This window comes from Myotis nattereri, assembly GCF_964212035.1.
Source record: "Myotis nattereri genome assembly, chromosome: 1".
NCBI lineage: Eukaryota > Metazoa > Chordata > Mammalia > Chiroptera > Vespertilionidae > Myotis > Myotis nattereri.
Genome location: NC_138075.1, coordinates 141,077,479 through 141,090,634, shown reverse-complemented (window position 1 = coordinate 141,090,634; position 13,156 = coordinate 141,077,479). Strand labels below are relative to the sequence as shown.

The window sequence follows — 13,156 nt, the reverse complement described above, 5'->3', positions numbered from 1 at the left end:
CATCTGCAGATTGCTTTGTAGCTCATTTTGGGTGGCCCAAGGCCAGTGGTTCTCCACCTTCCTAATGCCGCGACCCTTTAACAGTTCCTCATGTTGTGGTGACCCCCAAGCATAAAATTATTTTCGTTGCTATTTCATCACTGTAATTTTGCTACTGTTATGAATCGTAATGTAAATATCTGATATGCAGGATGTATTTTCATTGTTACAAATTGAACATAATTAAAGCATAGTGATTAATCACAAAAACAGTATGTAATTATATATGTGTTTTCCGATGGTCTTAGGCAACCCCTGTGAAAGGGTCGTTCGACCCCCAAAGGGGTCGCGACATACAGGTTGAGAACCGCTGCCCTAGGCAGAACACAAATAGTGACTGACCTTGTCCTATACCTCCGGGTAGTCCCCAGAACAAGCACACCCACTGGACAGCTTCAGACCAGGTTGAAGCACCACCCAATCACCTCCACGAGCCACACACTCAAGGGGTGGACTCAGCAGACACCAAAGGCCTGATGAAATCCTGCTCTGTGGGGTGGGACCCTGCATAGCTGATACTCCACGATGGTCACAGCCAGTCCTTGCAACCGATCAACCTTGGAATAAATCCTTCCCCTTGAAGTGTCAACAGCAATTAAGACTCAACAATAACAGGAGGGCATACCAAAGCCCACATAAAGGGCACTCCTAGAGTGCCCAGCTTAGCTAAACAGGGAGGCTGTGCCACTGGACCCTACAGAACACCTGCTACGTTAGATCACTCTATCAAGACAGGAAGACATAGTAATTCTACCTAATACATAGAAAGGAAAAAAAAAACAACAGTGAGGCTGCAAAAATTAGGAGACAAAGAAACATGACCCATATGGAAGAACCGAACAAAATTCCAGAAAAAGAACTAAACAAAATGGATTCAAGCAATCTACTAGATGCAGAGTTCAAAACATTGCTCATAAGGATGTCAAAGAGCCTAGGAGAAGAGTAGATAAACTTAGAGAGGACTTCATCAGCATAAAAACATACATGGAAACCATAGAAAAGAACCAGTCAGAAATGAAGGATACACTAATGAAAAGGAAGAATAATTTACAGGAAATCAACAGCAGAGTAGATGAAACCAAGAATCAAAACAGCAATTTGGAATAGAAGGAAGCAAAAAACACCCAATCAGAAGAGAAAAATAAAAGAATCCAAAAATATAAGTATAATGTAAGGAGCCTCTGGGATAACTTCAAGCATATCAACATTCATATCATGGGGGTGCTAAAAGAAGAGAAAGAGCAAGGAATTGAAAACCTATTTGAAAAAATGACAGAAAACTTCCCTAACATGGTGAAGGAAATAGACATACAACTCCAGGAAGCACAGAGAATCCCAAACAAGATAACCCAAAGAGACTTATACCAAGATTCATCATAATTAAAATGCCAAAGGTTAAAGACATAGAGAGAATTTTAAAAGTATCAAGAGCCCTGGCAAGTGTAACTCAGTGCTTAGAGCTTTGGCCCACACACAGAAGGATTGTAGGTTTGATTCCCAGTCAAGGGCATGTACCTGGGTTGCAGGTTCAATCCCTGGCCCTGACTGGGGTGTGTGGGGGAGGCGACCAATCAATGTGTCTCTCTCACATCGATGTTTCTTTCCCCCTACCCTCCCTCTCTCCCTTCCACTCTCTCTTAAAAAATAAAAATCAGTGAAACAGCCTCGGATGAGAATTAACAACAACAACAAAAAAAAGCAAGAGAGCCCTAGTTGGTGTTCTCAGTAGTTTGAGCACTGGCCCATACACCTATGGGTTACGGATTCAATTCCCATTCAAAGGCCCGTACCTGGTTTGCAGTAACTGGATTTCAGGTTTGATCCCCAACCCAGGTCAGAACATGTACAGGAAGCAACCAATCAATGTGTCTCTCTCACATCGATGTTTTTTCCTCTCACTCTTTCCCCTCCTCTCTTCCACTCTTTCTAAATAAAAATCAATGGAAAAAATATCCTTTGGTGAGGATTAACAACAACAAAAAGCAATAAGAGAAAAGCAGTTAGTTACCAACAAGGGAGCTCCCAAAAGACTGTCAGCTGATATCCCAACAGAAATGACAAGCCAGAAGGTATTCGCAAAATATATTCAAAGTAATGAAAAACAAGGACCTACAACCATGATTGCTCTACCCAGCAAAGGTATCAATTAGAATGGAAGGACAGATAAAGAGCTTTCCAGACAAGACAAAGCTAAAGGGGCTCATCACCACCAAACCAGTATTACATGAAATATTAGAGGGTCTTATTTAAGAAGGGGGAAAAATATAAAAAATATGAACAATAAAATGACAACAAATACATATCTATCCACAATTTAATCTAAAAATAAATTAAACAAACAAGCAGAACAGACTCAGAAAACATTTTGAGGGTTGCCAGGTAGAAGGAGGGTTGGGGGGGATGGGTGAAAAAGGTGAAGGGATTAAGAAGTACAAATTGGTAGTAACAATTAGTCATGGAGATGTAAAGTAGGGCATAGGAAATCCAATCAATAATAATCTAATAACTATACGTGGTGTCAGATGAGTATGAGATTTATCCGGATGATCACTTAGTAAGTTATATAATCATTGAGATGTATAACTAAAACTAATATTATGTGGTATATAAACTGTAATTTAAAAAGAAAAAAATACATTTTGAAAAAGTCGGCATAACAATATGAATGTGCTTAATGCCACAGAACTGTACACTTCAAGTGGTAAATTTTATGTGATTATATTTTATCATAATTTGTTTAAAGTTTAAAAAACCCCGAGTCTAAAATACCTGTATTACAAAAATGTAGACTGCCAAAACTCACATCTGTATACTTTCAGTATAGATCATGCTGTGTTTACACTTCCCATTTATACATATATAAAATAGTTAAATATTCTCACCCATTCCTTGTAAAATGTGGTTTCATCTTATATCTTAAAAATCTAGTCTAAAATAACTGAATTTAAGCCAGCCAGTGTGGCCCAATGTTTGAGCATCGACCCCTGCACCAAGGGGTTACTGGTTAGATTCTCGGTCTGAGCACATGCCTGGGTTGTGGGCTCAATCCCTGGTGAAGGACATGTAGGAGGCAACCAATTGATGTTCTCTCTCATCGATGTTTCTATCATTCTCTCCCTCTCCCTTACTTTCTGAAATCAGTAAAAATATATTTTAAAAAAAGAGAAAACAAGCCCTAGCAAGTTTGGCTCAGTGGATAGAGCGTCAGCCTGTGGACTGAAAGATCCCAGGTTCGCTTCCAGTCAAGGACACATGCCCGGATTGCACGCTCCATCTCCAGTAGAGGGGTGCAGAAGGCAGCCTATCAATGGTTCTCTCTCATCATTAATGTTTCTCTCTCTCCTTCTCCCTCTCCCTTCCTCTCTGAAATCAATAAAAATTTATTTTTTTTTAAAAAAGAGAGAAAACAAGATATGGTATTCAAAACAAATCTATAATGATAAAAGGCAAATATGCAAATAGTCGTCATGCCCTCACGCTGTAACAACTGATCAGCAGGAGCCTGTGTCCCCCCTGCCTGATGCCGGCCAAGAACATGACTGACACTGCGTCTCCTCCCAGCGCCGGCTGGGGACTTTGACATGCCGGTGGGGCTTGACGGGGGTGGGGTCAGCCAGGTCTGGGTCTCTCGGGATTTCGAGGCGCGCGCGGGTGGGCGGGGACTGGACTCTGGATCCCACGGCACGCTCCAGACTCTGACAAGAGGGAGGAGGGAGCCTGATACCCACACCCAGGACCCACAAAGCAGGGCGGTGGTGGTTAGAGGCAATCAAGCTGGCAGGGGAGAGCAGTTAGGGGCGATCAGGCTGGCAGGGAGCAGTTAGGGGCATGAGGCCGGCAGGCAGAGGCGGTTAGGGGCGATCAGACAGGCAGACAGGCGAGCAGTTAGGAGCCAGCAGTCCCTGATTGCGAGAGGGATGTCCAACTGCCAGTTTTTGACAAAAAATTTGAATTTTTGTCAAACCAGCAGTCAGATATCCCCCGAGGGGTCCTGGATTGGAGATGGCGCAGGCCGGGCTGAGGGACCACCCCCCGCCCACCATGTACGAATTTCATGCACCAGGCCTCTAGTTTATAATATAGTCTAGGATTAAAATAGCTCAGTGAATGAATAGCCACTTCAAGTTTTAACAGCTTCTTGAATATAGCCTATCCTAAAATTCTGCCCCATTTTGGTATAATACATAGCTAATACTAAATAAGTGTTCGATGAAAATTGTAATGCTAGTTACTAACTAAGACAATCTACTAATTCTTCAAGAAAATAATCTTTATCAGCATTTTGCTATCCAAAATATTTACTGGGTAAATAAGTTATTTTAAGTTAATGCAATAAAAATGCTTACCTTGACACCATGGCCCACATCATCCAGAACTGTATAGTCAATAGGTTTCCGAATATACCTTACAGGGCGCTCCATATTTGCAGGTGCTATTATTTTGTGAGTTCTTGATGTATTCTTATTTGTTGTCAAAATACCAATCTCCCTTCGCGCCACTTTCTCTTTATGAATGTCCACCGTCTGTATTTTAATATAAACAATGCAAGAGAATATTATTAGGCATAGTATAGTAAATAATAAATATGATGCCCATATATCTTGGATCATAAACAGGTTGGACCATATAACTGTATCACATCTATTTTCCAGTGAATACTATATTTTTCCCTTCAAAATTAAGCAAATTAATATCCTCAAGGTTCAAAACAGGGAATAGCTTAAAAGTAATTTAAAAAATGAATTTAATGGATTTGATTCCAAAGCAATTTTCTTTCCTAAAGATTTGGTGTTTGTGAGAAAGGACTGGAGTCATACTCACAGTAGATTACACTTTATGTAGTGAGGATGCAAAAAAAAAGTAAATCAATAATTAGAACACAATGAGATAAGTGCAGTAGTGACACATGCAGTTTATTGGAACTTAAAGGTGTTCAGCCCTGGCTGGTGTAGGTCCGTGGTTAGAGTCTCAGTCAGCAGAGCAAGGGGTAGCAGGATTGATTCTTAGTCAAGAGTATGTATCTGAGTTGCTGGTTCACTGCCCACCCCCAGGTCCAGCACATGTGGGAGGCAACCAATAGATGTGTCTCTCTCACATCAATGTTTCTCTTTCTCTTTCTTGCCTTCCCTCCCTCACTCTGAAAAGCAATGGAAAAAAAAATATCCTCGGCTAAGGATTAACAAAAGAAAAAAATGAAAGATGTTCAGAGCAAGGTACCAAACTAAATTGAGATGGGTTCACTTAAAGCAGCGGTTCTCAATCTGTGGGTCGCGACCCCTTTGGGGATCGAACGACCCTTTCACAGGGGTTGCCTAAGACCATCAGAAAACATACATATAATTACATATTGTTTTTGTGATTAATCACTATGCTTTAATTATGTTCAATTTGTAACAATGAAAATACATCCTCCATATCAGATATTTACATTACGATTCATAACAGCAGCAAAATTACAGTTATGAAGTAGCAACGAAAATAATTTTATGGTTGGGGGTCACCACAACATGAGGAACTGTTAAAGGGTCGCGGCATTAGGAAGGTGGAGACCCACTGACTTAAAGGCTTTATAGAGGAGGTAGGTTTTTCAGGATGAATAGGCAAATATGGAAATTATTCAAGGCAGAAAGAACTGCATGTTGCAGACAATAGTATAAGAGAAACTAAGAGCAGATGTCACAGCCTAGCTAATATTGGCTTTTATGGCCTTAAAATTATTTTTAAGTTTACTTGTCAACACTTAAAAACTGGATAGTAGTTAGCAAAAGAAAAATAACACAACTGCTCAACAATTTAACTTTGTCCTAATAGTAATAGGAAACCAATAAAATTTAAATTGAGTAACATCATCAGATCTGCATTTTAAAAGATTCCTCTGGCACAGGTATTGATGACAGACAGAACAAGACTACTGACTAGTGAGACCAGTTAGGCAATTATGGTAATCTAGGTGAGAAAAAGCAAGGACACAAACTGAACTGAAAAAAATAAAATAAAATAAAGGGATGGGGGTATGGTTAGGAAAAAACCCCACAAGTTTAATATTAACGTTCATTTAAGATTTCATTTCACCATAATTTTTTGAGATATATTTCTTTTCTTTCTTATTAAATTGATTTCAGAGAGGAAGGGAGAGGGAGAGATAGAAACATCAATGATGATAGAGAATCATTGATCAGCTGCCTTCTGCATGCCCCCCACTGGGGACCAACCCTGCAACCCAGGCATTGAACTGGAATTAAACCTTGGACTCTTCAGTCTACAGGCCGACACTCTACCCACTGAGCCAAACCAGCTAGGGCTTTACCATAATTTTTTAAATGGAATGGGGAAAAACCTCTATCAAAAACGTTTTCACAACTCCAAAATAAGGTACATGAAGACAACTCCCCTTGGGTGTCCAGCACTTTTGCACATCTTACAAGGAAAGACACCTGAGTGCCTTTGCTCTGGATATCTAAACGAATAAAAGGAAAACATGCAAATTGACTGTACCTTCACTACACCTTAAGTCATGCCCACCAGCCAATCAGAGCGACTGTATGCAAATTAAACCAACCAAGATGGCGGCCAGCAGCCACAGAGCTGGAGCAAGCAGGAGGCTTGGCTGCCCCAATGATGCAGGAAGCCAAGCTTCCCAGCTGCCACAGCCGGCTCTGAACTCCACTTAAAGCAACAAAGTTTGAATTATAGAAGATAAATAAACCCCAGATACCTGCTTTCAGCTGGCCGTGGCCACGGAGCTGGAGCGAGCAGGAGGCTTCCCTCCTGCCCGCCCTGGCCGGCTCTGAGCTCCTCTCAAGGCTACAAAGTTTCAATTATAGAAGGTAAATAAATCCCAGGAAAAAAAAAAGAAAAAAGAAAAAAAGGAGGGAGAAACCAAGATGGCGGCATAGGTTAACGCCGGAGATTCCTGCCTCGAACAACCAATCAAAAATACACCTAAAAGACGGAACGGACATCATCCAGAACCACAGGAAGGCTGGCTGAGTGGAAATTCTACAACTAGGAGGAAAGAGAATATCATACCCAGACTCAGAGGAGGCGCAGTGCTGAAGTGAAATACTCAGGTGCGGAGTGCACGCGAGCGGGCTGGCGGCGGAGGGCGCAGTTGTTGTTTTCAATCGGGAGGGAGTTTCAGACTCTGAGCTCCAGATCCGGGCGAGTCTCTAGGGACCCAGACTCAAACGGGAGAAGCGGGACTGTCTGGCTTCGGTCGGAACTCGAAGGCAGCTTTCTCTCCGAGGTTTGCAGCAGTTGCTGGGACTCTGTGAGGCAGAGCTCCTAGGGACGGAACTGAGAGCGGCCATAACTGCTCGCTCCGGCCCGCCCTGTAGATCCCCTGCTACCCGCCCGGCCCAAGCCCTGTGCAGAGCCATTTGCCGGATAGCCTCAGGCAAACTCTAGATTAGCACCGCCCTAGAGATCCAGCACAGAAGCTCTCCCACTGCAGACACAGCGGACTCTCATAGCCAGTTAGCCTGGAGGTCAAATCACCCCCACTATTGCCGACAACAATCAAGGCTTAACTACAACAAGACTGTGCACAAAGACCACTAGGGGGTGTACCAAGAAAGCATAAAAAATGCGGAGACAAAGAAACAGGACAAAACTGTCAATGGAAGATATTGAGTTCAGAACCACACTTTTAAGGTCTCTTAAGAACTGTCTAGAAGCCTCCGATAAATGTAGTGAGATCCTCAAGAAAACTAATGAGACCCTCGATGTTATGATAAAGAACCAACTAGATATTAAGCATGCATGGACTGAAATAACGAATACTATACAGACTCCCGACAGCAGACCAGAGGAGCGCAAGAATCAAGGCAAAGATTTGAAATGCGAAGAAGCAAAAAACACCCAACCAGAAAAGCAAAATGAAAAAAGAATCCAAAAATACGAAGATAGTGTAAGGAGCCTCTGGGACAGCTTCAAGCGTACCAACATCAGAATTATAGGGGTGCCAGAAGATGAGAGAGAGCAAGATATTGAAAACCTATTTGAAGAAATAATGACAGAAAACTTCCCCCACCTGGTGAAAGATATAGACTTACAGGACCAGGAAGTGCAGAGAACCCCAAACAAAAGGAATCCAAAGAGGACCACACCAAGACACATCATCATTAAAATGCCAAGAGCAAAAGACAAAGAGAGAATCTTAAAAGCAGCAAGAGAAAGAAACTCAGTTACCTACAAGGGAATACCCATACGACTGTCAGCTGATTTCTCAACAGAAACTTTGCAGGCCAGAAGGGAGTGGCAAGAAATATTCAAAGTGATGAATGCCAAGAACCTACAACCAAGATTACTTTATCCAGCAAAGCTATCATTCAGAACTGAAGGTCAGATAAAGAGCTTCACAGATAAGGAAAAGCTAAAGGAGTTCATCACCACCAAACCAGGATTATATGAAATGCTGAAAGGTATCCTTTAAGAAGAGGAAGAAGAAGAAAAAGGTAAAGATACAAATTATGAACAACAAACATGCATCTATCAACAAGTGAATCTAAGAATCAAGTGAATAAATAATCTGGTGATCATAATAGAATCAGGGACATAGAAAGGGAATGGACTGACTATTCTTGGGGGGGAAAGGGGTGTGGGAGATGGGGGAAGAGCCTGGACAAAAAATCGTGCACCTATGGATGAGGACAGTGGGTGGGGAGTGAGGGTGGAGCGGGAACTGAGGAGGGGAGTTATGGGGGGGAAAAAGAGGAACAAATGTAATAATCTGAACAATAAAGATTTAATTTAAAAAAAAAGAAAAAAAGGAGAGGCTGGGAGCTTCCGTCGCCAGGGGCTTGGCCAGCCTGAAAACGGCCCTCAGCCCCTCACCCAGGCTGGCCAAACCTCCATGGGGTGAGGGTCCCCACTGGGGGGTGGAGGGGCTTGACCAGCCTGTAAACAGCCATCAGGCCCTCACCCAGGCAGGCCAGGTACCCCAGTGGGGACCGCCACCCTAAAGGGGGTGTGACCAGCCTGCAAACACCCATCAGCCTGTCACCCAGACTGGCCAGGCACCCCAGCGGGATCCCCACCCTGATCCGGGACACCCTTCAGGGCAAACCAGCCACCCCCACCCGTGCACCAGGCCTCTATCCTATGTAATAAAAGGGTAATATGCAAACTGACCCTAAGAGCAGAACGACTGGGAATGACTGGTCACTATGACACACACTGATCACCAGGGGGCAGATGCTCAATGCAGGAGCTGCCCCCTGGTGGTCAGTGTGCTACAAGCCAGGTTGACAACTGCCAGTACAGCGGTGATGGTAGGAGCCTCTCCCGCCTCCTCAGCAGTGCTAAGGATGTCCGACTGCAGCTTAGGCGTGCTCCCCGTTGCAAGTGGACATCCCCCGAGGGCTGCCGGGCTGCCAGAGGTATGTCTGACTGCCAGCTTGGGCCCGATCCCCCACGGAGTGGGCCTAAGCCAGCAGGTGGACATCCTCTGAGGGGTCCCAGACTGCAAGAGGGCATAGGCTGGGCTGAGGGACCCCCCCGAGTGCACAAATTTTTGTACACCAGGCCTCTAGTCTAATATGCAAAGTGTCCCCTCAGGAGTTCAACCAACCGGGAGTTCGATCGCTTGCTATGACATGCGCTGAACACCACGGGGCAGCACAAAAGGAAGGCCCCAGCTGGCAGCTCACAGCTGGAGAAGGGAGGCCCCGGCCAGCAGCCCACAGCCGAGGAAGGAGGCCCCAGCCAGTGGCAGGCAGCAGCTAGAGACCCTACCCGTGCCTATAGCTGTGCATGAATGTCATGCACTGGGCCTCTAGCTTATATAGTAAATGCCTTAGAAGATACAGTGTCTACATACACACAGCAAAGGTAAGGAAGGCTTATTGCCCATTATAAAATATCTGGTCCCCTAAGCTGAGAGTTCCTTTGTTTTAATACACCTAATTCACAGGGCAGGCATCAATTAGCTCTCTTTGTAGAATTCTATGAAAACTGGGGCTGGTTATCTGGCACCAATGTTGTATACCTGAAATGAACAGTGTTGTCTATTATTATACCTCTATTTTTTAAGAGAAAATATATACATACAAAATAGAAATTTGTTTCCTTCTGCTTCTAACACTTTAATCCCAGTCAATTTACTATCATTGCTCAACCTAGCTACTACAGTAGCATTCTAAGTGATCATTTGCATCCAATCTAGCCTCATTCCAATCTGATCTCCATGATATGAGCATAGTGATCTTTATAAAAACAGTTTGCAAAGATATATGCACCCCTATGTTCACTGCAGCATTATTCATGTGGCCAAGACATGAAAACAACCAAAATTTCCTCCAATAGATGATTAGATAAACAAGATGTGGTACATATATATAATGGAATACTACCCAGCCATAAGAAAAGGTACAATACTGCCACCTGTGACAACATGGATAGACCGTGAAAATATAATTCTAAGCAAAATAAATCAGACAGAAAAAGTTAAGAACCATGTGATTTCATTCATATATGGAATATAAAACTGAAAGCAACAAATGAACAAATAAGAAAAGCAAACAAAATCTCATAGACACAAAAAACAGTATGGTGGTTACCAGAAGGAAAGAGGGTGAGGGAGTAGTAAAAGGTAAAGGAGGTCAAATATATACTGACGAAATAAGGTTTGACTTTGAGTGGTGGGCAGATAATGTAATATACAAATGAAGTATCATGGATTTGTACACTTGAACCCTATGTAATCTTATTAACCAATGTTACCCCAATACATTTAATTTTCTTAAAAAAAAAACCACACCAGTAAACTTGAGAAAACAAAATGAAAAATTTTAAAGATCTCTTACTGGCTTAAAACCTATTAAAAGAACATCCCACATGGTTCCTGTCTTCATGGGAAAAAAAAATTCAAAATGGCTCAAGTTTGTTCCACATTCTTCTCATACACCACTTTGTCCATAATTCTCCTTAAAATCATGTGTTCGGCCTTCTTACTTACTTCAATCATTGTAGAACTATTCCGGACACTATTTCAAATTACTTGACTGGGTAGAAGGGTGGAAGAATAGAGGAGAAAGAGAGAGACAGACAGACAGACAGACACTGACGGATATGTACAACAGTATGATGATTGCCAGAGGGAGGTGAGGGAGAGGAGTAGAGGAGGGTATATGGGGTATAAACGGTGATGTACAGAGACTTGGGGCGGTGAACACTCAATACACTGTATAGATGGTATGTTGTAGAATTGTGCATCTGAAACCTGTATAGTTTTGTTAACCAGTGTCACACCAATAAATTGAATAAAAAGAACCCTGGCCAGTGTTGGGTCAGTTGGTTGAGCGTTGTCCCATGCACCAAGAGGTCACTGGTTCGATTTCCAGTCAGGGCACACGCCCAGATTGCTGGCTATGGACTCTATCCTCCGTAGGAGGCAAATCGATGTTTCTCTCTTGCATCAATGTTTCTTTCTCTCCCTTCCTCTCTCTAAAATCAATAAAACACATTTTAAAAAATAAAAAGGAAAAAAAATTACTTGAAAAATTTACCCGAGTCTACACCCTCTCTGGTCTCCCAATTAGGAATCAATAATGAAAGTCCAAATCACAATCCATCAGGCAACACACAACCCTCCATATGGCAGAGCGAGTGAATAAAGTAGGTAGGAGGAGGGGAACAGGACTGGAACATTTATATAACAGCAGCATGCATACCAACTTTGTTCACCAAGACAAAGTTAGCTTTTTCAGGAAGATCATTCCTTCACATACTTGAATGCCCTTTCACACTTTTGCTTCACCTATAGAGAGCAAAAGAAGCAGATCAATATAAAGAAAATTTATTTTCAATTCTAATATACTGGAGATAAAACTTAAGAGTTACCCTAGTTGAGAGGGACTAGAAAGCCCAGGTGATCATCTGTAGCAATCCCTGGACCTATGAAGCACAGCAGAAAACCACTGGTGTAAAAAACAACACACAAACATGCAATCAGAAAATCTAGGCTCTTTGACTTACTAGTTCTGAAATTTTATACAAGTTTTTAAGTTCAATAAGATTCCATTTTGCTTATATAACATGGGGATAGGGTACTATTAGAATCTATAATATTGCTTAATATGAAAATACTAAAAAAATTAACCAAGTATGAATCTTATTTCAAACTATCCAATCTCAAACCGGCAATTAAGGTAAAGTATTTCTCAATGTTAATACAAAAACAGACATATCACATTGTGTATTAGAAATATATGAATGTGGAATCTGGAGGATATTATATTAAGTGAACTAAGCCAGACACAGAAAAAAAACATACATTGGATGATCTCACTTATATGTGGAATCTAAAAAAGTAGAAAACACAGAAGGAGAATAAAAGGTGGTTGCCAGGGGTGCAGAGCTGGGAGAAATGGAAAATCTAAAGAAGTTCAAACACACAGAAGCAGAGTAGAAGGTGGTTACCAGAGTTGGGCAAAGGCTACAAAGTTGCAGTTATGGAGGATGAGTAAGTCAAAAGATCTAATGTACAGCATGATGACCAGTATTTAATATAGCAAAAATTTGCTGAGAGAGTAAATTTCAGGTGGTCTCATCACCAAAAAGTTAACTATATAAGAAGATATGTTCATTAGTTTTACAGTAGTTATTTCACTATGTAATGTATATTAAATCATGATATTGTACATCTTAAGTATATATAATTTTTATTTTTAAAAATAAATTTTTTAAAAATGTGCATTATGTTTAAATCTCCATTTTTGCCACTAGCAATAATAGCATTTTGGAGGTCTCCTCAGAGCCAATCTACTGAGCATTAAGGTTCTAGAAACTTGAAACTCAATAATTCCAAGGTAAGACAAACTAAAGAAAAGATAGAAACCCAAAGGCAAAATCTGATCAATGAAGATCATGCTTGCTGATTCAGCAGCAACTAAAGGAGAGGTGATAAAGTCAAAAGAGAATGTATATGAGATAGATCTGGAAGTAATGGATAAAATGAACATGTTTAGGGGGAATCACCTTTTATGGCACGGGTATATTCCTGAAGACCTTATACATATTTCAAAGCTCACAAAATCCAAAAACTAGGCTTAATATAGGACAGTGTTTCTGTCTAGAGCCCAAACATCAAATGACAATAAAATGAAATTCTTCCCCA

The 13,156-nt window shown here is 41.7% G+C and overlaps 1 protein-coding gene across 6 annotated transcripts in view; it reads right to left on the bottom strand.

Moving 5' to 3' along the window:
- ABI1 (abl interactor 1) overlaps positions 1 to 13,156 on the bottom strand; it is a gene marked incomplete at its 5' end in the record, with an annotated part of 95,806 nt that overhangs the window by 31,401 nt on the left and 51,249 nt on the right. For all 6 annotated transcript variants that reach the window (XM_081093238.1, XM_081093239.1, XM_081093242.1 and 3 more), the window contains one exon: positions 4,386 to 4,562. In XM_081093238.1, coding sequence (XP_080949364.1) covers positions 4,386 to 4,562 — 177 coding nt within the window. The remainder of the gene's footprint in view (positions 1 to 4,385; positions 4,563 to 13,156) is intronic.